General features: G+C 46.8%; 1 protein-coding gene across 1 annotated transcript in view; it reads left to right on the top strand.

Annotated features, from left to right (window-relative positions):
• The window catches only part of TNN (tenascin N), a 49315-nt gene that overhangs the window by 15132 nt on the left and 11637 nt on the right, over positions 1 to 22546 (top strand). Inside the window, 7 exon segments of the mRNA XM_015417744.1 lie at positions 4090 to 4353; positions 7473 to 7736; positions 9944 to 10207; positions 14051 to 14181; positions 15321 to 15453; positions 17048 to 17199; positions 19748 to 19844. Of these exon segments, the coding sequence (XP_015273230.1) occupies positions 4090 to 4353; positions 7473 to 7736; positions 9944 to 10207; positions 14051 to 14181; positions 15321 to 15453; positions 17048 to 17199; positions 19748 to 19844 (1305 nt within the window).

Here is a 22546-nt window from a genome sequence, read left to right as displayed (position 1 = left end):
ATTTGAATAAGGAAGTGCCCCCTGCACCCAAAATAAGGTCTGGACAGAAGCTCGTGGCATCAGAACCGGTGTTTGGACCGGGCATCATTGTATGTCACTTTGCAGGGCCCAGTCCCCAGAGCGTGGGGATGTGTCATTTGGGGTGGTCCAAAGATTATTGTTGGGTGCAGCCTGGCCCCAGTGCCTGCTTGTGTGACTGTCCTGGTGGCACTGCACTTTGGAGCAGCTGGCACCGGAACCGTGCTTTGGACCAGCACACCGCATATGTCCCCTCGACGGGGAGAGTCCTGTGAATGTGGGGGTGTATGATATCTGGTGGTCCAGACCTTATTTTGGGTGCAGGGGGCACTTCCTTATTCAAATCTCCTTTGAAATACAGACCTCGGGGAAGCCCTGCGAACTGAAGCTGGTGCAACTGAAGCTCGTGGCATCAGAACCGGTGTTTGGACCGGGCATCACTGTATGTCACCTTGCAGGGCCCAGTCCCCAGAGCGTGGGGATGTGTCATTTGGGGTGGTCCAAAGATTATTGTGGGGTGCAGCCTGGCCCCAGTGTCTGCTTGTGTGAATGTCCTGGGGGCACTGCACTTTGGAGCAGCTGGCACCGGAACCGCGCTTTGGACCAGCACACCGCATATGTCCCCTCGAAGGGGAGAGTCCTGTGAATGTGGGGGTATATGATATGTGGCGGTCCAGACATTATTTTGGGGTTCAGAGCTTTCCAACTCACTCTCCCTAGTGTTTCTGAATGACTACACGAATAAGTAACGAATAAGGAATGAATAAGGAAGTGCGAATAAGGAACCAACACGAATAAGTAACGAATAAGGAATGAATAAAGAAGTGCGAATAAGGAACCAACTTCAGCCTCCTAGGCCACAACTTCAGCCTCCTAGGCCAGGGAAAGTTTCCCCGTGTGAATGAACGGGCGACTAGTGGCGGTGCAGCCAGCCGCCTTATGCGCTTACAGAGGCCCTTCCAAGTCCTGCAGGAGCAAAAACAACCCCTTGCGGCTCTCCCCCGAGCAGCAAGGCTGCTCTTTTGGCAGGAGGAATTAAAGCACACCGCCCCGGGGCTGAGGGAGGCCAGGGAATGTTTCCTGTGTGAATGAACGGGTGACTGGCGGCGGCGTGCGACTGGCTGTGGCGCAGCCGGCCGCCATATGCGTTTAAAGAGCTCCTTCCCAGCCCTGCAGGAGCAAAAACAACCCCTCGCGGCTCTCCCCCCAGGAGGGGCGGATTTTAGCATGAGGAATTAAAGCGCGCCGCCCCGGGGCTGAGGGAGGCCAGGGAACAATGCCCTGCCTTGAATGGCCCAGCCTAGCCTAGCCTAGTTAGATTGAAAACTAAGCAGGGTTGGCCCTGGTTAGTACTCCAGTGGGAGACCACCAAGGAAGTCCAGGGTCACAAGGCAGAGGCAGGCAACAGCAAGCCACCTCTGTTTGTCTCTTGCCTTGAAAATCTCTTGAGGGGTTGCCATGAATTAGCTGTGACTTGATGGCACTTTCTACCACCACCACCACTACTAGAAATGATGGGCTGAGGAGAATCTGTGGTGCTTGTCGTAGGGATCATATAGCAATTCTGCAAAGTTCCTTCTTATTTTGATGGCATAAAGGCCCTTTAACTATCACATTGAAGCCACTTTGTCACGTCCATCTCTGGAATAGTGGTTATAACGGTTGAGTTTAGGGACCCAGTGGCATGGTTCTGGTTGCACACTTGGCACTCTATGAAGACAGATGGTGTTATTGGATTCACTGGGAAAGACCCGTGCAGTTGGACCCCATGTAGATGTTGTCCAGCTGCATGGAAGCTAGTCCCAGGGAAACAGTTCCCATGCGGCATTTATAGTGAAATATGGATCCAAGTAATTATTTGCAATTTTGCTAACTCTTGCTTTTATGACTGATTTATTGCTGGAGCTACCAGGAGAAGTTCTCCTGTGATTGTAGCTTTCATATTTCCACAGGGCTAGCGTGATATGAATTCTAATATAGTTAAGCGTGCAAAGTTAAGCACTGACAAGAAAATGGAGATGGTTTCAGGATTCAAAGATACTACTTTGACCCACCTGAGCAAAAATAGTATCTGTAAGGTCAAATAGCCTCCTTACTTACTGGAATAGGATCCAGGATCACCTGGAAATGGGTGCAAATGAAGAATAACAACAGCACTTGGCCAAACAAAGCTAGGGATTACTAGGGAAGATATCCTGTAAACAGAATCAGATGTTATTGCTCTTTGGGGGAGGGAAGGTAAGGGTAAACAGGTGCTTAGAGAAGAGAAGTAACCTCTTTTTCCTTCAGGTTTGGAAAATTAAGATGATACTTTTCAAATGCTGCAAACATTTGTGCAACAGTGGAATCAGCTGCCTAGGGAGGTGGTGAGCTCCCCCCTCACTGGCAGTCTTTAAGCAGCGGCTGGACAAAGGCTTGTCAGGGATGCTCTAGGCTGATCCTGCACTGAGCAGGGGGTTGGACTAGATGGCCTGGATGGCCCCTTCCAACTCTGTGATTCTATAAGCCCAAATTTCCCTCTGGGTCACCAGCTTGATTTCCTGCAATGGGGTAAAAGTTATGGGTAAAAGTAGTTTAGTTTGGGGTCATCCCTTCTGTGTGCTGAATATTGCATGGGATTTGTCACAAGAATTGCAACATCAAAACAGTCCTGGCTTTATTGTTGTTGTTGGTATTTTTGAAAAGCAGGCTTCTGTTCCCTCACCCCATCCAGCCCTTGTTTATGTGTAGTATTTATGTGTGATCCTTCACACCAGAATGTGGAAGAGGATGTTAATGTGCAGCTCATTGAATGCAGTGTCGTACAGATAGGTGGCATCCAGTGTTCCCTCTAAGCTGAGTTAGTGTGAGCTAGCTCACAGTTTTTTTAGCCTCCGGCTCACGCATCTTTGTCTCGGTTCAGGAAGGAGGGCTCCAGAGCAAAGTAATTTATGCAGCAGCCCAATGGCTCGCTCACAGCTTTAATGCCAGTCGCTCACCAAGTAGAATTTTTGCTCACAAGACTCCACGGCTTAGAGGGAACATTGGCTGGCATCCACCCTCAGATGCGTATTTTGGCTTTTCTTTTTTGCTGTCAAGTCGCAGGGCACTGATGGCCACCCTGTAGGGTTTTCAAGGCAAGAGATGTTCCACAGCTGGTTGGCCATTGCCTGGCTCTGTGTTGTGAACCTGGACTTTGTTATTGGTCTCCCATCCAAATACTGACCAGGACCAACCCTGCTTAGCTTCTGAGATCTGATACGATTGGGCTAGCCTGGGCTATCTTGGCCAGGGCATTTGGTGGTGGTTGAAAGTGCTGTCAAGTCACAGCTGATTTATGGCAATCCCATAGGGCTTTCAAAGCATGAAACGTTCAGAGGTGGTTTGCCTCCGCATAGCAGCCCTGGTCTTCCTTCCAAATACTAGCCAGGGCCCACCCTGCTTAGCTTCTGAGATCTGACAAGATCATAGAGTTGGAAGGGATCTCCAGGGTCATCTAGTCCAACCATGCAGGAAATTCAAAAATACCTCTCCCTCCAGACCAGATCAGACTAGATCAGACTAGCCTGGGCTATCCAGGCATGTACACCTGGTTTATTTCCACAGTTCCTGATCTAGCAGGTGAAATATATACAGAAGCCTGATCAGTTGTACAGATCTCTTTAGTTGGACTCGTGTTTAAGGAGGAATGCTTGGAAATGCTGCACGCCTTATTTGCTTTAAGGCTCCATCATGGAGGCAATGGCGCTTCCTCCTCCTCATTCCTTCATAGCCCTCAACTTCCTACATATACCTTCTTGCAGGCATTTTTTTAGGCCTTCCTTTTTGCAAACGATATTTCAAATCTCCCCCCCTCCCAAACCTCAACAATCAGTACGGTTCAACAAAAAAAAATGCAAATTGAGTACATATATGTAAATAGGCAAATTGACGTGAATTGTATTTTTTTGCATGACGTTTTTGAACACAGAATTCAAATTACCGTGTTTCAGAATCTGAATTTCCTTGGTACAGAGCTTGAATGGAGAAGGGAGGCGCATAGAGTACGGAACAGCCTTACCTGTAACTCTTCCTCTTATTAATCTCTCAAAGAAATTGACATCCCCAAAAATCTAACGACCAAGCGAGTAACAGAGGATACAGCTACGATCTCCTGGGACAAGGTCCAAGCTCTTATAGATAGATACTCAGCACGATGTACCTCTGCAGACGGAGACACCCAAGATGTATCTATAGGCAGAGACAAGAGCAGTACCACCCTGACGGGTCTGAGTCCAGGCAAGGAGTATGTCATCTATGTCTGGGCTGAGAATGGGAAACAGCAGAGCCAGAGGGCAAAGACTAAAGTTGTGACAGGTAACCTGCCAGGCAAGAGGCTCACTGTTCATCAACTGCAAGCTGATGAGCATGTGTTGGTAAACTCAAACCATCCTCCCATAGGGGCAGCTTACCTGTTAAGCTCCTATGTATGCCATCCAAGGATGACTTTGAACCACCTCTTGCATGACCTCCTAGCCGTGGAGGTGAAATCACTACTCTTCTCTGCTTCTCTGTTTCTGGAGCTTCACTTGGAAGGAACTGTCATTACAGATGAACACCGGCTTTGGGCTGGTGGCTCTCGTCAATGACTCTGGAGACTTCAGCGCTCTGCTGTGCAGTCTTGATGTTGTTGGAACCTTCCTTACTCAGCTGGTGGTCCTGCCTGAAGATCCATGTTCGGCTGCCAAGGATGGGCTATTTCAGGCACTCTTGGTCTCACCACTGTGACCCGAGAAACAGCCCATGCACTTATTCTCTGGCAATAGTCTGTGTGCTGTTTATCCTATAAACACAAGATAGCACTTCTGAGTATATTCTTCCATGTCTGGGTATCTTCTTCCGTGGTTATTGCCGCATAAGTTCTCCAAGTTTGCTTGTTGCTGTTCACCTAGACCCATCTTGCTCCTCTGCTCCTGATCCCATCTTTCTGTACCTTCACCAGATCTGGGCTTCTGCTCCTTCTCATTGGTCCTTCACCACCTCTTCGTTCTCTAACTTCCTGGATTTGTCCATCATGCCTAAACACGCCAAATCCTCTGCTTGTTCTACATGTTGTAACACTTGGCTCTCTTTGAAAATCCCAGCTTCTGTTCTTTTGGCCCGAATTCAGCAGCATTTTACCACCCTGATGTTGTGAAAATGATCTATGCTTTTTGTGTCCAAGACTGCCATCACCAGAACCTCTTTTTTCCAACCCATGGAATGATCAAAACTGCAAGTCTAAAAGGGCGTGGCTTCTGGTTGCAGCTATAGGGAAGAAAAACTGCACTGGGACTTAAACACTTCTAGCCAAGGGCACAGACTCAGTTCTACCATGAGACCTGAGAGGGGAAAGAAAAATACAGAACCCACTGTGGGAGACCTGAAGCTTAGCTGTGTTTATTTGTTTGTTCAAATTGGGTTTATAACCTTACACTCCAAAGTAAATCCTGATTAAAATTCACAAAAACTACCACTGTCCTTCCAAGGGGCTGAGAGGAGGAGGAGACGCCAGCCCTTGTGGTCCCTCAAGCACTTAGGTCCAAGCATAAAAGAAGTAGCACAGGAATGTACCTCACAACAGCAAATTCACTGAGCAGCAAATCAGACTGAATCTGAATCTACTGGGAAGCTACAGTCCTACTCTTTAAATAAGGCAAAAGGAGTTCATTGTAATGTGGACCAGTTAATATCTTACAGCCACAGAGATGGCCAGAGGCAGGGCTTGTGGAAACCCCAAGGGTGTGACTCTGCTTAAGAATGCCCTGATAATAAATGTACAAAGATGAGCTAGATTTCAGTCCAGTAGCACCTTACAGATTTTGGAGGTATATTTTGGGAGTCAAAGCTCCCTTTGTCAGATATGAGTTGAAATGGAGACCTCGGAGTCCTTACGTCCCATTGAGAAGGTTGGGAGGGGGTGTTGTAAAGAAGGAACTCAGGTTGTGGAGGTACAACACACACTTTAATCAGCTTGATTACAGTTTGGGGCATTTCCCCCCTGCTCTGATCAAGCTGACTACAATATGCATTGTACCTCCGCATTGCATCCTGCGTTCCTGATGATTTGCAACACCCCTTCCACCTTCTGACTGGGGTACAAGGTCTTGGAGATCTCCATGCCAACTCAGATCTGATGAAGGGAGCCTTGACTCTCAAAAGCTGATACCCTGAAACTGTTGTTGGCCTCTAAGGTGCTCCTGGACTTGGACCTAGCTGTTCTACTACAGATCAACACGGCCACCCTCTGAAACTATTTACAAAGATGAGGTTAATAAAGAACAGATAACCATATCCATTAAATTCTGGAAAAGCAGCTGTAGCTCTGTAGCTATAAAAGAGAGCCAGTTTGGTGTAGTGGTTAAGTGCGCGGACTCTAATCTGGGAGAACCGGGTTTGATTCCCCACTCCTCCACTTACACCTGGCTGGATGACCTTGGGCAAGCCGTAGCTTTGATAAGAGCTGTCCTTGAAAAAGAGCAGTTTGTGTCAAGAGCTCTCTCAGCCCCACCTACCTCACCGGGTGTCTGTTGTGGGGAGGGGACGGGAAAGGAGTTTGTAAGCTGCTCTGAGACTCCTTTGGGTAGTGAAGGGCTGGGTATAAATCCAATCTCCTCTTCCTCTTCTAAATTCGATGGAGAAAATGATCATGTTCACCTGCAATTCTTGCTTCATGAAGTTTTATGTACCTTTGCTGTTGTCTTCTTCTACCCTCTGTTTCCCTAAATGCTTTCCTGCAAACTTGCAGATGCATTCCCTCAACCTCATCTCACGTAAGGCTGGTGGACCGTAGACAAACTTGTTTCCTCTTTTTGGCTCGGTCTGTCAGCCTCTCAGTTGCCTTGAGGCTGCTGAATCACTCGGTGCACACATGGTGAGGGTTCCAGTTCACAGAATGATGCATAGTCCAGGATACTTGACTATGCTTGGGCATGCTTGCTATCATGCCCATTCATCCATCGACTCATAGATCCATTCATCCACCCATCCATCCATCCATCCATCCATCCATCCATCCATCCATCCATCCATGGATCCATTTGCCCACCTATCTGTTCATCTACCCATCCATCCACCCACCCATCCATCCACCCACCCAGTCATGTTAAATCCAGAAGATTTACTGTGAGATAAAGGTGATACAGCAACCCCAAGAGGTGGCTTTTGAATGCCATTGAAATGACTGAAAGAAGGAGAGATGCCCAGGACTGACCCCAGGGTACAACCCACTGGGATGTTTGCCTGCACTGGCTCCAGATAGCACTTTCCCACAGCTGCTGTTAATTTCCTATAAGGCTTGTGCACCCTGTTGGTTCCTGGAAGGAGGGGGCTGTTTTGAATTCCCACCCTCAGGCACAGTAATGCTTTGCGCAGATTCTGAAGGGGGATAACTTGGAGGTCTGGGGAAATCTTGTCTGAATCATTATTGTAAGCAACATTTCTTTCCCTCCTTGCAGAAATTGATGGCCCGACTGATCTGGTTACCAACCAGGTAACAGAAGACACAGCCACCATATTTTGGCGTGGGGCCCAGGCTCCCATAGAGAGATATGTCATGGCCTATACTTCAGCTGATGGGGACACCAAGGAGATGTCTGTTGGGAAGGACAAGACAACCACTACCTTAATGGGACTGAAGCCGGGCATGGAATACACCATCTACATCTGGGCTGTGAAGGGAGCCCAGCAAAGCCGGAAGGCGAGCAGTAAAGCTCTAACAGGTAGCATAGACTGGATTCTACTAAATCTTGTGCTATCTCGGTGGCTTTATTTTACTTTTTTATTTATTAAAAGTGTGCCTATCCCACCTTTCTCCTAAAATCCAAGGTGACTCAGCTCTTTTCCTCCTGTGTTTTATTTCCAATGTTTGTACAACATATGTCATAAGACCATAAGAGAACATAAGAGAAGCCAATGTTGGATCACGCCAATGGCCCATCCAGTCCAACACTCTGTCACACAGTGGCCAAAAATACCAGGTGCCATCAGGAGGTCCACCAGTGGGGCCAGGACACTAGAAGCCCTCCCACTGTTGCCCCCTCCCAAGCACCAAGAATACAGTGCATCACTTGCCCCAGCCTGTGAGTTCCTATCTATACCTTGTTGCTAATAGCCACCGATGGACCTCTGCTCCATACGCTTATCTAATTCCCTCTTAAAGCTGTCCATGCTTGTAGCCGCCACCACCTCCTGTGGCACTGAATTCCATGTGTTAATCACTCTCTGGGTGAAGAAGTACTTCCTTTTATTTGTTCTAACCTGACTGCTCAGCAACTTCATGGAGTGCTCATGAGTTCTTGTATTGTGAGAAAGGGAGAAAAGTACTTTTTTCTCTCAGCTCTATCCCATGCAGTCTTATAAACCTCGATCATATCACCCCTCAGCCGTCGTTTCTCCAAGCTAAAGAGCCCCAAGCACTTTAACCTTTCTTCATAGTGAAAGTATTCCAACCCTTTTATCATTCTAGTTGCCCTTTTCTGCACTTTTCCCAATGCTATAATATCCTATGACCAACGTTCCCTCTAAGCTGTGGAGTCTTGTGAGCAAAAATTCTACTTTGTGAGCTACTGGCATTAAAGTTGTGAGCAGGTGATTTGGCTACTGCATAAAGTAGTTTGCTCTGGGGCCATCCCTCCTGAGCTAAGACAAAAATGTGTGAGCCAGAGGCTAAAAAACTGTGAGCTAGCTCACATGAACTCAGCTTAGAGGGAACATTGCCTATGACACAAAAGGGATAAATACAAGGTCATATTACATTGAACTGGAGCCATTAAAGGCTTTCTCTCTAAGTAAAATAATTGTTTAGTGACGTAAACCCCCCCCCCCCCCCCATGTTGAGAACTAGCTGCACAGTGTACTGGTTGGAGCACCCTGCACATGTGTCAGAAAAAGGGTAGCAACCCTAAACAAGATACAAGTGTCAGGACTTGGATAGCGTTGGTCATAAACATGATTTGCTACTGTTTTAAAGAAGGAATTATTTCAGTACTTAAAATAATATTTGGCTACTTGGTTGACCACAGCTTTTTTAAAACTGCTCCAATAGCAACAAGGCGCACCATAAATATGAATAAACATGACAAGGAATGGGGTGATACTAAACTCATGAACCCCTAGTAATGAGTTAGGAGGAGCCTCGTAGTATGAAAGGAGACCATCTGCTTATATGCCAGTATTTTCATATTCAGTAGTCCTTTCAAACCCTCACATGAAGCTGCCTTATTCTGAGACAGGCTCTTCATCTGTCAAGGTCCTTATTGTCTACTCTGACTGGCAGTCGCTCTCCAGGTTATCAGGTATATCTCATCACCTACTAGTTGACCCTTTTTAGAAGAAGAAGAGAAGAGATTGGATTTATACCCCGCCCTTCACTACCCAAAGGAGTCTCAGAGTGGCTTACAAACTCCTTTCCCTTCCCCTCCCCACAACAGACACCCTGTGAGGTGGGTGGGGCTGAGAGAACTCTGACACAAACTGCTCTTTTTCAAGGACAGCTGTGCCAGAGCTTGTGACTGACCCAAGGTCACATCAGCAGGTGCAAGTGGAGGAGTTGGGAATCAAACCCGGTTCTCCCAGTTTAGAGTCCGCGCACTTAACCACTACACCAAACTGGCTCTTGAGATGCCAGGGATTGAACCTGGGACCTTCTGTGTGTGAAGCAGATGCCTTGCCACTGAGCCACAGCCCCATCCTAGATTGAGGTACACAGAAGCAAGAGCGATGTCTGACTCAAATGTGGAAAGGACCACTGTTGCTGAAACCTGCTGGCATGTCTACCCGTGTTGATGGCATCTGTGTTCAGCCAAGACGTGCCAATTAACAGAGCTGATTTAGTTACAGTCAGAAAACTGGAAGTCTCAGTGAGCTTAGGTAGACTCCGCCAATGCAGAAAGAATATAATGGCTATACTTATACTTTGGGTTCCCAGAAATTGATAGCCCTACGAACCTGATGACAGACCAAACAACTGAGAACTCAGCCACCATCTCCTGGAAGAAGCCCTTGGCCGCCATAGACCGATACATACTGAGCTATACCTCTGCTGACGGGGAAACCAAAGAGATCGCAATTGGGAAGGATAAGACCAGCACCACCTTGACTGGGCTGAAGCCGGGCATGGAGTATGTCATCTACATCTGGGCCTTGAAGGGAACCAAGTCGAGCAAGAGGACAAGCACAAAAGCTGTGACGGGTAAGGAGAGAGATAGAGATTGGATTTATACCCCACCCTTCACTTGGAGTCTCAGAGCGGCTTACAATCTCCTTTCCCTTCCCCTCCCCACAACAGACACCCTGTGAGGTAGGTGGGGCTGAGAGACCTCTCTCGAGAACTGCTCGTGAGAGAACAGCTCTGAAAGAACTTGTAACTGACCCAAGGTCACACCAGCAGCTGGATGTGGAGAAGTGGGGAATCAAACCCGGTTCTCCCACATGAGAGTCCAGGCTCCTAACCACTACACCAAACTGGCTTGAGGGGGGTGAGGGGGCCGCCCTATTTCCTGTTCAACAAATCTGAGGGTGCCTTTCCTTAACATTGCATGTAAATATTACTTTGAATACAGGCTACCGGAACAATTGCTGGGGCTTCACCATTGTGCTCATCTTGGGCTTCCAAATATGCTTTGTATGGAGAATTGCTTTTCAGAGCTTGAATTTTTGTATCTCTAGTCAAAAAGGTTTTCAAACTGATGTGCTTGAGAGGGGAGGATTGAGCTTGGGTTAGTCTTCTGCCCTGGCTGGTGGGAATAATGACTGGATCAGTGCAAGTTGTGTAGTCTGCACATGGCTTTTCCCCCCTGTTGGCACGAGAGCTTGTTGGGGAGGTGGTAGAAATAGTAATCCTGGGGGTTTATCGGGTGTATTTCAAGTATTTACACAATATTCTTTAGTACAGCCCTAAAAGGGAGGATTATTATCCCAACAATGCACCGAGAAGGCATATAATATGGGGGCTGTCCTGAAAAGTATTTGGGAAGTTATCACCTGGTCTGGAAGATGGCTGGATGGTTAACTGGGACTTCCAGTTGGTCTGCACTGGCTTCCAGTTGGATTTTGGGCAGAGGTCAAATTGCTAGCGCTTGTTTTTGAAGCCCTAAACTGTTTGGGACTAGGGTATATGAAAAGCCACCTTGTCCCATATGAATCTGCCTACCTGCTGGTCTCTGCTCTTGGTGTCCCCACCATCAGAGCTTAGAAAGGCGGGGAACATAGTTGGGGCCTTCTCGGTGGGAGCTCCCAGCATCCTACAGAGTGCCACCCCTGGAGACATTCACTTGGTTCCCGCTCTTCTTGCCACAGGCTAATATAATTTGTTGATTCTTTAAAAAATAAGGTTTGCTGCTACTTTGGGATTCATTTCATAGATTAACTATTAGTTCAATGTGTATTGCATTTAACTTTTAAAAACTTTTCTTTTTGAGCCCCCGGAGGGGATTTTTTGGCCCCTGCCACATGGGGCGGAAAGGGACGGGCTGAAGCGCGACTTCTGAAAGCTGCACCAAAAGAAACACGCCGCGGCGGGATCACATTGATCCCCTGAGCCGCGGCGCATTCCCTCCCCGGCACGATTAGATGCCAGGGGAAGCGATGGAGGGGAACGGGAGACTGCCGAAATGCGCATGTCTGAGCATGCGCAGTTCAGGCAGGAGCCGGGGATGCGCCGGCAGAAAGACGAGGCGGCGAACCCACGGCCGGCGTTGATGCAGCCGTCGTGGATGAACCACCTCGGTAGGTGGTTCATTTTTGATGCGTTTCATCGGGGGAAGGGCCGGATCGGGGACGGGTGCGCAATGCTGCCCAGATGTTGCAGTGGGATCGCGCCCGTTTGCTCCGGCCCCGATCCGGCCCACTCCTAGCCCAAAACCCCTCGTGTGGACAGGGCCTTTATTGATTTTTTTAACACTAAAAAAAACTACAACAGAAAAGGGGAAGGGAAAAACTACATATAAGGGAAAAAGTAAAGAACCCACTACTGACTAAAAACCCAAGAGAGGAGATCCTCAAACTAGCTTTTTTGCATACAGACTTTTCATCTTTGTACTTCTTATGAACTGTGTCAACCCTCCCCATTTACATTTAATTGCCCAATAACAGTGCCCCCCTGCTTTTTAAAACTTTTGACGCATTTTTTTTAAATTGCTAGCCACTGTTGGTGCAATGGTGAGGAGTAAATATCGAATACGGGGGAGGGGCTGGGACTGCGGGGACGCTAGCTAGTTTGAGGCATCTATTGAATTTATTTCTGAGGGTAGAGCTGAATTTCTCAGCTCACATTCTTGGCCGTTGCGCCACGGTGGGTCTGTTCCCTTTCCCATATCTATTGGACACATCTTCCTCTAAGAACTTCAGGGGAGCATATACGGTGCTCCCATCCTCCGTTTTATCTCCTCAGAACAAACCTGTGAGGTAAATTGTGCTGAGCTAGAGTGACTGGCTCAAGGTCCCCTTGTGAGCTTCATAGCTAATTGGGAATTTGAACCTGAGGCTCCCAGCTCAAAAATCTAACACTCTAACCACTATACCACACTGTGACATTTCCTGGGTCATGTTTGGCTGTGTGCAGTTAGGATTATCAGCTTTAAAGAGGAGGCTTGGGTTCCCTCAGAATTACAATTGATCTCCAAACTACAAAGATCAGTTCCTTCCCCTGCTGCTCTCCAAAGGTATGGAATACCACTGAGTCTAGGAGAAACAGAAGTCCTAGAGAATCACATCACATCCCTACTGAGCCCCCCCTCCAACTCAGGCCTCTGAAGGCACTGCCCCCAGATCTCCAGGAAATCATGGCCACACCGGTCCCTGCCCTGTGAGTGTGTTCAAATATCATGAGGGTATACTGCAACTTCTACAGAAGTAGTGCTGCCAATACTGATCACAGACACTCTTAGGAGGCCTTAGACAGATGTATTTGGTGCCCTGCAGTGCCCTCTGCTGTCCAGCTGAGAATAAGATACACTCCACATTTCTGTGGTTGTTCCCACTCCAATTCCACTCCGCCTCACAACGTTGTAGTACTTTAGGAGTTTGTTCAGCTCCTTTTAACAATTTGGAGGACGTCAAATCTGAACACATGCCACTCTCTATTTTTATTTAGATCTGCTCCAGGCAGCTGACAAAGTCAAGACAATACAGGAAAATAAAAATGGCACCACAAGAATTAAATCAGTATAGCCCTGACCTGGATAGCCCAGGCAAGCCTCATCTTGTTTGATTTCGGAACATATGCAAGGCCGACCCTGGCAAGTAATTGGATGGGAGACCTCCAAGGAATACCAGGGAGGGGAACAAGGAGGCAGGCAATCAAGCCCCCTCTCTGAAACATCCAAGACCCCACTGGGGTTACCAAAAGTCATCATGACCTCCAGGCATGCAAGCTCACACACACACACACACACGAATTCCCCCCCCCCACACACACAAAAGAATCCAATCAGTATAAAATGAGCCATGGGCAAGAATATAACATTTACTAGCCTAAAACAATGAGGTGAAACCTATCCCTATCCTACCACATCACCGAACAAAGTTTGTTTGTTGTTTATTACAGTATTTATACCCTGCTTTTCACTTTTGGCTCAAGTTTGAGCCTTCTTCCAATCTGAGGAGACTTCCTCCAAATTAAATGATTCTTCCATCAGAAAATGGTTGGATCCACGCTGATATTTGAAAAACAGACCTCAAGCTAGAAGCAGACCATAACAACAGTTCTTAGAAAGGATGTAACTCCTCTGTGTGCAGGTTCTCACAATAAAGTGTACCACTTATAGAATCATAGAATCATAGAGTTGGAAGGGATCTCCAGGGTCATCTAGTCCAACCACCTGCACAATGCAGGAAATTTACAAATACCTCCCCCCCCCCATGCCCCCTGCTCCATGCCCAGAAGATGACAAAAAACTTCCAGGATCCCCGGCCAAACTGGCCTGGAGAAAAATTGCTTCCTGACCCTGAAGTGGTGATCAGCGTTTTCCCTGGGCGTGTAAGAAATTATGTCATGATGAGAGATTCACTTGGGTTTCGTTTTTATTTGTTCCAGAAATTGACCCTCCAAAGAATGTCCGCGTATCAGATGTAACGCAATCTAGTGCAGTGGTGACATGGATGCCGCCTGATGCTCAGATTAATGGATATCTCCTCACTTATCAAGAGCCAGATGGAACCATCAGGGTAAGCCAGGGAATTGCTGTGTGAGAGCAACAGGGGACTGAACTCCCCAACAAAATAGTTATGGGTTGAGATACTTACAAGGAAGGCTGAGGAACTTGGGAATGTGCACTGTGGCGAAGAGGAGGTTGAGGGGGGACATGATTGCTCTACGTATTTGAAGGGCTGTCACTTAGAGGAGTGTACTATTCCCCTAAAAGTGGGGGTGCACTATTGCCCACCTGATCAAACCCCTGAGGCTGATTTTGGGAGAGAGAAGGCAGCAAGGGAAGTGGCTAAAGTAGATGATGTGATACTGGGTGACTTCAACAGCCCTCGCCTTGACTTGGTAAACATATGGTCAAATCATGCTGCAGAAATGAGGTTCCTAGACATAAAAGACTGTGCACTGGACCAGTTGCCGACAGAGCCAAACAGAGGGGTAGTGATCTTGGACCTTGGTTCTGAGTGGGGCTCACGGCCCGGTGCAAGATGCAGATGTTGCATCAGCTGGGAACAACGGTGACAGTGCTGAAAGGGAGATTCAAGAAAGCCCAATACCTAGAGGATACTTGGAAGTTATTTAAAACCACACTAATTGAAGCCCGGATAGAATGCATTCCCCAAGTGAGGAAAGGTATGGCCAAGTCTAAAAAAGATGTCTGCATGGTGAACTACCCAAGTCAAGGAAGCCATAAAAGACAGAAAGGCTTCTTTGAAAAAGTGAAAGGTCTGCCCCAATGAAGTGTACAAAAGGGAGCACAAGGTCTGGCAAAAGAAGTGTAAGTTAATAATTTCGTTTAAGAAGCAGATTGCTAAAAGTATCAAGATAAACAATAACCATTTCTTTAAACATAGCCAGAGCAGGAAACCGCCCAGAGAGGCAGCTGGGCATTTGGATGACCAAGAAATAAAAGGATTACTAAAGGAAACTGACGAGATGGTATAGAAGCTAAAGGAATTCTTTGCATCTATGCTCATTGTGGAAAGTGTGGGGCATGTACCCATGCCACAGCCACTATTTTCAGGAAGGGACTCTGAAAAACTACTGCCTGCCTCACGGGGGGCAAATCACTGAAGAACGGATGTGAAGACAAGAGTGGCTGGAGTGGAATTTTCAGTGGGATGTGTTTTTAGCCTCTCTTTTTGTGCCTGTGTTACAGGAAGTCCGACTAGGTCCCAATGAACGAAAGTTTGTGTTAGAAGGCCTTAGTCGGGGCACTAAATATACCATCTATATCATGGCCTTTAAGGGAGACCGCTGGAGCAGAAAAGCAGCCATTACCTTTTCCACAGGTAAGCCTTCATCATTGCAATACGATTTTCAGTGTTTGGTGCTAGGGTTCCCAGCCTAGTGCTGGAAGTTTTTAGCAGCAGTGGCTGGGGTAAAGAAGAGACAAGAGAAGAGACTGGATTTATACCCTGCCCTTCACTACCCAAAGGCATCTCAGGGTGGCTTACAGTCCTTTTTCCTTCCCCACTCCACAACAGATACCCTGTGAGGTAGGTTGGGCTGAGAGAGCTCTTTCGAGGACTGCTCATGAGAGAACAGTTCTGAGAGAACTTGTGACTGACCCCAGGTCACACCAGTAGCTGCATGTGAAGGTGTAGGGAACCAAACCTGGTTCTCCCAGATTAGAGTTCACGCTCCTAACCACTACACCAAACTGGTGGAGGTTCAGGAGGAAGTGACATCATTTCTTGGTGATGGTCTAAGAAATCCCCCAATCTCCATGGTAAATAGAGATAGAGACCAGCGTAAATTCCTAGAGTGTCACCATTGCTGCCACTCTCTCTTTCCCCCCTCTTGTTCTTCATATTATCTGGAGTGGAGGACTAGGGCAGAGGTGAGGAATTGTTCACCGGCAGGGAGAAATGGCAGGTCTACTGGTGCTTGTGCTCACAACTATTTATTTACTTATTTTTATTTACATTATTTATTGCCTGTCTTTCTCACTGGGACTCAAGGCAGATTAAACAAAGTGAGTCAATACGATCAACAGGATGGGACATTCAATAATATTCTGGCCCAGTTGGCATGATGCATCTATGGGCAGAGTGTGTGAGCTGAGAGTGGCATTAATGGGCATGAATGCCCTTACTTCTAGTCTGTGTCTCAGAGAGAATGAAGGGCGTTGGTGTGGTCGACCCACTTTGGCTTTCTTGGACCACTGTGTCAGAACCCACAGCCAGCAACGTAGTACACACTTTCCAGGAAGGGTAATACTTTATTGAAGAGCTATAGATGCAGTAACATAAGCATATGTTAAGAATGGCAGTTGCCCCTTGGACCTAATAGGATATAGGGTATTCGTATGCACCCCCCCCACTGTGCTGGCCAATTTGCCACCCTCCCGTGTGCGGGATGAAGCTTGCAAGCCGTTAGCTAGCCGAAGCTGGGAACACGCGATCTCCCACGGCTCCCTGGGAAAAGCAGACAACACAACTCCCACCTGCACATCTTTAAAGATAAGCGTTTCAGTGAGAAGCACAGAAAGGAATGCAGTAGCAATTAAGCTGACACTGACTGACCACCCCAACCCCTATGGCAGCATAGCTGACACACCGTCTAGCTGTACTTCAAAGACCCACAAAAAGCACTCAAATGATTCAGATAAAGTTCTTCCAGATTACAATGACTAAAATGACACGTTACTGACCATTTTCTGTCTGCCTCCCAGCTGTATGATAGCATTTAGCCCTAACATAACATAGTTTGGAAGCATTCTGTTATTTCAGCAATTATTGCTGAATTATTATTTCAGCAATTTTGCCCGAGTCTCCCTTTATTAACTCTGCTCTTGGTTGACAACTGAGCAGCCTTTGGGCATTCTGTCTTTCTGTGTCAAACTTAACTAATGTGCTCCCCTCCCCTGCTTTGTCCCTGCAGTCAGTTTACTCTATCCCTACCCTGCCGACTGCAGCCAGACCCAGCAAAATGGGCATTCCACAAATGGCATCTACACCATCTATCTCAACGGTGACCTCAACAGGCCCTTCCAAGTATACTGCGACATGACCACTGATGGCGGTGGATGGATAGTGAGTGTTGCTGGAGGGGGGGGACTCTGCTCCTTCACTACTCCCTTTTCTGTCCCTGTCCAAAGAATTCCCCATTGTGGGTCTGTCCTATTTTCTTTGTTTCCCTGCGTCAGCAATAAGCTACAGTTCGGGTTGCCAGATCTCCGTCCTGGCTACCGACGGGGGAGGGGGGGTTTGGGTTGCCAGATTCAGACCGATTTCCCACTAGCTGCTGCTCCGTCCTCACCACTGTTCCCTCTAAGCTGAGTTAGTGTGAGCTAGCTCACAGTTTTCTAGCCTCCAGCTCACACATTTTTGTGTTAGCTCAGGAAGGACAGCCGCAGAGCAGACTAAGTAGAATTTTCGCCCCTGAGACTCCATAGCTTAGAAGGGAGCATTGGTCCTCACTCTTCCCCCCCCCCATTCTACGTGTCAATTTCCCACCACTTGCTGTGCGGCCGCATTTTGCCCGCAGCTTCACCCAATTTCTCCCGTGTCTCCTCGATCCTCAAAAAAACAGGATCAAGAAGAGGCGGGGGAAATCGGGTAAAGCCGCGGAGCAAAATGCGGCCGCGCAGCAAGTGGTGGGGAATTGACACGTAGAATCTGGGGGGGGGCTCCCCCCTCCCCCCCCCCATTCTACGTGTCAATTTCCCACCACTTGCTGTGCGGCCGCATTTTGCCCGCAGCTTCACCCAATTTCTCCCGCGTCTTCTCGATCCTCAAAAAACAGGATCGAGAAGAGGCGGGGGAAATCGGGGGAAGCTGCGGAGCAAAATGCGGCCGCACAGCAAGTGGTGGGAAATTGACATGTAGAATCATGGTGGGGGAGGAGGAAGAGCGAGGACGGAGCAGCAGCTAGTGGGAAATCGGTCTCAGTTTAGGAAACTCTTGGGCATCTGGGGATGGAGCCTGGGGAGGGCAGGGAGGGACCCCAGTGGGGTACAGTGCCAGAGACTCCACCCTCCAAAGCATCCGTTTCCTCCAGGGGATCTGATATCTGTAGCCTGGAGAGGAGCTGTAATTCTGAGGGATCCCCAGGTGCCAAAGGGACCCAAGTGCACCAGATCCATCACGTTTGTCTCCGCTCTAAAGCATGGAGGTAGATGGAGGATGTGCTGCAGCTCAAGGCACAAAGCCCTCATCTTTCAGTGTCTTGGGAATTGGTAGCCATCAGCAGGCACATGGCAGCGCAGGCAAGGTCAGTGCGAACAGGGCCCTCAGCAGTCTTTCTCTCCCCTTCCTTTACCAATGTGCACGAATGTATATACATGCTAAAGTAAAAGGTAAAGGTTCCCTTGCTCAAAAGCCAGTCGAATCCGACTCTAGGGTTGCGGTGCTCATCTCCATTTCAAAGCCGAAGAGCCAGCGCTGTCCGAAGACGTTTCCGTGGTCATGTGGCCGGCATGACTAAACAACAAGGCGCACGGAACGCTGTTACCTTCCCACCGAAGTGGTACCTATTTATCTACTTGCAATTTCTTGCTTTCGAACTGCTAGGTTGGCAGGAGCTGGAACTAGAGACAGGAGCTCACTCCGTCATGTGGCAACCTGGGTCTCGAACTGCTGAACTACTGATCTTCCACAGCCTGCAGTTCAGCGTCTTAACCACTTGAGCCACCACTAAAGCACAGTGCAAAAAGGAGAAGAAATCTTGGACATGATGTGCATTGGGCGAGGGGCGGGGGGGAGAAGTTAGTGGGAAACTGCAGTAAGCTGCCCAAGTTCAGTGGTCTGAACCAAATCTGGAAATGAAAAATGGTGAATTGGTACTGCTCTGAAAATAAAATCAGGTTATTCAGAATCTCAGAATGCATGGAGATGGTCAGGTTATAATAATGAGAGGGCCCCAACAGTTGTGCTCTTAATAAAGGCTTTATTGAACTGCCCAGTGTATGCCCAGATAAGTGGAGCTCCGTTCCCTTAGAACTCTTCCCCCTAGGAACTCAGTTCCTGTTAACATAGTTTCCATTTATCATGATACAGTGGGGAGAATTGTGCACAGGGGTCATTTCGCACAGGAGCGGAGCTCCAGCAGTAAAGAGCCCAGGGGGCGGGAACATACAACAAGCCCCACCCCCTGCTCCCAGCAGCCCTCAGTCAGAGCAAGAAGCAGCCAGGTAAGTTGCAGAGCTCCCCCCACCCCCCCTGGTCCAAAACAGTCCAGTGGTACCTTTAAGACCAAGTTTTATTCAGGTACAAGCTCTCCCTCCTCTGTGAGGACAGATCTGCACATTCCCCCCCCCCAATAGCTAGCAATCCAAAACCGTCCAGTGCAACCTGAGCGGTGGGTGTTGCCTTCTGACACACTTCCGGTGATGTCAGGTGGTGTGGCATATGCAAATAAGTTATGCTAATGAGTTATGCTAATGATCTTCTGCACATCTTTTTTTACGAAATGACCCCTGATTGTGCAGATATCCCTAGAAATTATTGTAAGCTTACTTTGGACCTTGTAGTTTAGATAGTTTACTGTATGGCTCCTGAACCTTCTTATCTTATCCTAGTGTTAATATACAGCATTTAGAAATCAATGAATGAACGTTTGGCTTCTGCTTTACTTCTGCAGGTGTTTCAGCGGCGAAACACGGGGCAGCTGGATTTCTTTAAACGCTGGAGGAACTATGCCGAAGGCTTTGGAGATCCTAGAGGGGAATTTTGGCTTGGTACTGTATCTTCAGGGGATTTGGGAAGGGTGAGGAGGCTTTGGTTTGGTTGCTGATCCAGTTCTTCTGGTCAGCACAGTCAATGCCCTACCGGGAACAGCACCTGAGATCCATGGTGCAGTAGCCATGACGATCTTATGCAGACTCCCCCAGCCCTTTCTTCGAGGCCAATGAAAGGCTTACCAAGGCTTCATTTATTTAAGTCAAGTCAAGTCAAGACAGCCTTTATTGGCATATATCAGTAGAACAAAGTATACAAGTAGGACACTGTATTACAAATACATTGAATAAAATAATAGGTTACAACTGTACTTTTCCTTGGCATAGCAGCATGGCGGATTGAAGGAATTTAGCCACTTTCTCAGTTACGTCAACAGAGGAATCATTCAAAAGTTTGTAAAACTTTATGGGAATCTGAAAAACCCATCATGTTGGCCAATATAGAGTTTAGATATTTAGAGCGTATATTTACATAAAAGTGACATCGCAACAAAACATGTAAGTCCGTCTCAACACATCCAGATCCACAAGGACAATGTCTAGCCGCATATGCTGTCTTATTGAATCTGCCATATAGAATGGCAGATGGCATGGCATTGCATCTGGCTAAAGAGAAAGCTCTGCGTAGTTGTGGCGCTTGTAGGGAGGATAAATATGAAGCCATCCTACCTACCTACAGTGAGGGGTATCTCAAAGCTCAGAGGAGAGCAGGTTTTATTGGCGAGACTATGTAACTCCTGACGCTCAATATCCAGCATCCTCTGTTTGATCAACTGGAATGCACCCGCTGATGGGAGCATAGTCAGTGAATCAAAAAATATACCCATGGCCTTAATTTTTTTCTCAATATATGTTAGCCAATTTGACACGTTAGACGCTGAGAGCATTTGGTATATGAGGCTCCCTGGGTCAGAATTATAATGTAGACTTAGCCAATTTTTAAATGTCATAAGCCATGCTCTGGTTTTGACTAGATTCAGACCTGTTTCTAAGCAAAGAACTGCATATGGGACACACTTTGGCAAGCCCAAAACTTTACGTAGGAATTTGGACTGGACACAATCGGTGGCACTGTCATGAGCTCTGATCCATATCGGGATGCCGTACAGTAAGTGTTTTAAGCCAACTCTGAAATGGGACAATAATACTGTATCGTCAGCATACGTAGGGGTATGTGTAAAGTTTGGGGTTATGATAATCAACTCCTGACAAGTGAGGGGCAAGGTCACTGAGAAAAAGATTAAATAAAAAGGGAGCTAGAATGCAATGCTGTTTGACTCCCATAGTAGTAGGGATTTTTGGGGTTAATTTGCCTGCTAATGAGCATTTGATTTGACAAGTGTTGGAGGTATATATCTTCTTGATAAGCATAAGAAGTCTTTTGTCCATATTTAGTTGATTTAATTTAACCCAAAGAAGTTCCCTATTAATTGAGTCAAAAGCTCCCTTCAAATCTAGGAAAGCCACAAATAATTTTGAGTTATTTTGAATAACATACTTATTGATCAAATGAGATAGAATAGTACAATGATCTAAGGTGGTTTTCCCTTTGCAAATACATAACTGTTCTGGACCCAAAACTTTTGCTGTGACATCCAGAGAGAAAGTTTGGCTAATAAATGTTTAGTATACAACTTGCCCTTTGTAGAAAGTAAACTGATTGGCTTATAATTGGCAGGAATAGTATGATCGCCTTTTTTATATATCGGGACCGCTATTGCATTCAGCCATGCATTAGGAATAAGGCCAGTTCTATCTATCATTATAAAGAGGAGCGGCCCACCAATGCGGATCTGATTTTAGAATCTCAGAAGGCATTATGTCTGGGCCAGGTGCTTTCCCTGATTTCAATTTTTTTGATCAATTTTTCGATCAATTTTGATCAATTTTTCAATCAAAATTTCGATCAATTTGATCCATTTCATTACACAGGTGGTCAGTCAGGTAGGTCCTCTAGGTCAAACTCTAGTGAGTCACTAGCATAGGTTCACTCTTGGTGGAACAGAGTTGAAAAATACTGGTACCAAACATACGAGGAGATGGCAGACATGGAGGGATCCTCAGCACGAAATGCACCCGAGACTATAGCCCAGAATTTCTTTGAATTATTTAAAGTTGCGGCATAGTATAATTGTTCCCATTGGCTATTGGTATAATCATTCCTCTTTTTTTTAATGAGCTGCTGAAGCTGGTTCCTAAGCTTAAGGTATTCTGGTGACAATAAACAATAGTGACAATAGTGACAATAAACGCTACATAGCAAGGTTTTTACTTCTCTGCATTCCCTATCAAACCAAGGATTTACAGGGTTTGCAAAATTATTATTTCTTTTGTTTAAGGTGTCAGATTTTACACACAGTGACTCAGATATATGAAGTATTAGAGTGTTATAAGCTGTTACAGTTGCTATGGGATTAGAGAAGATCTATACTCCAGAAGAAGGCTAGATGTAAAACGTTGTTGAGTTTTCCCTGCTATACGATCATTCCAAGGGATTTTAAGTAGTAAATCAGTCTCAGAGAGTTGTGAGATCAGGTTAAATGAAGTAAAGTATGAGGGCCAACTTATAGAGTTAAAATGAGAGGGGAATGATCACTAATAATAAAATAATCTTTTGTAAAATCTTTGACATGCGGTTTCAATGAGGGAGAAATTAAAACATAATCGATTACACTACAGCCCCTCGGGGAGACAAAAGTAAA

Source organism: Gekko japonicus, unplaced genomic scaffold, assembly GCF_001447785.1.
Source record: "Gekko japonicus isolate JY-2015 unplaced genomic scaffold, Gekko_japonicus_V1.1 scaffold158, whole genome shotgun sequence".
Classification (NCBI taxonomy): Eukaryota; Metazoa; Chordata; class Lepidosauria; order Squamata; family Gekkonidae; genus Gekko; species Gekko japonicus.
This window is presented reverse-complemented; position numbering and strand designations above follow the sequence as displayed.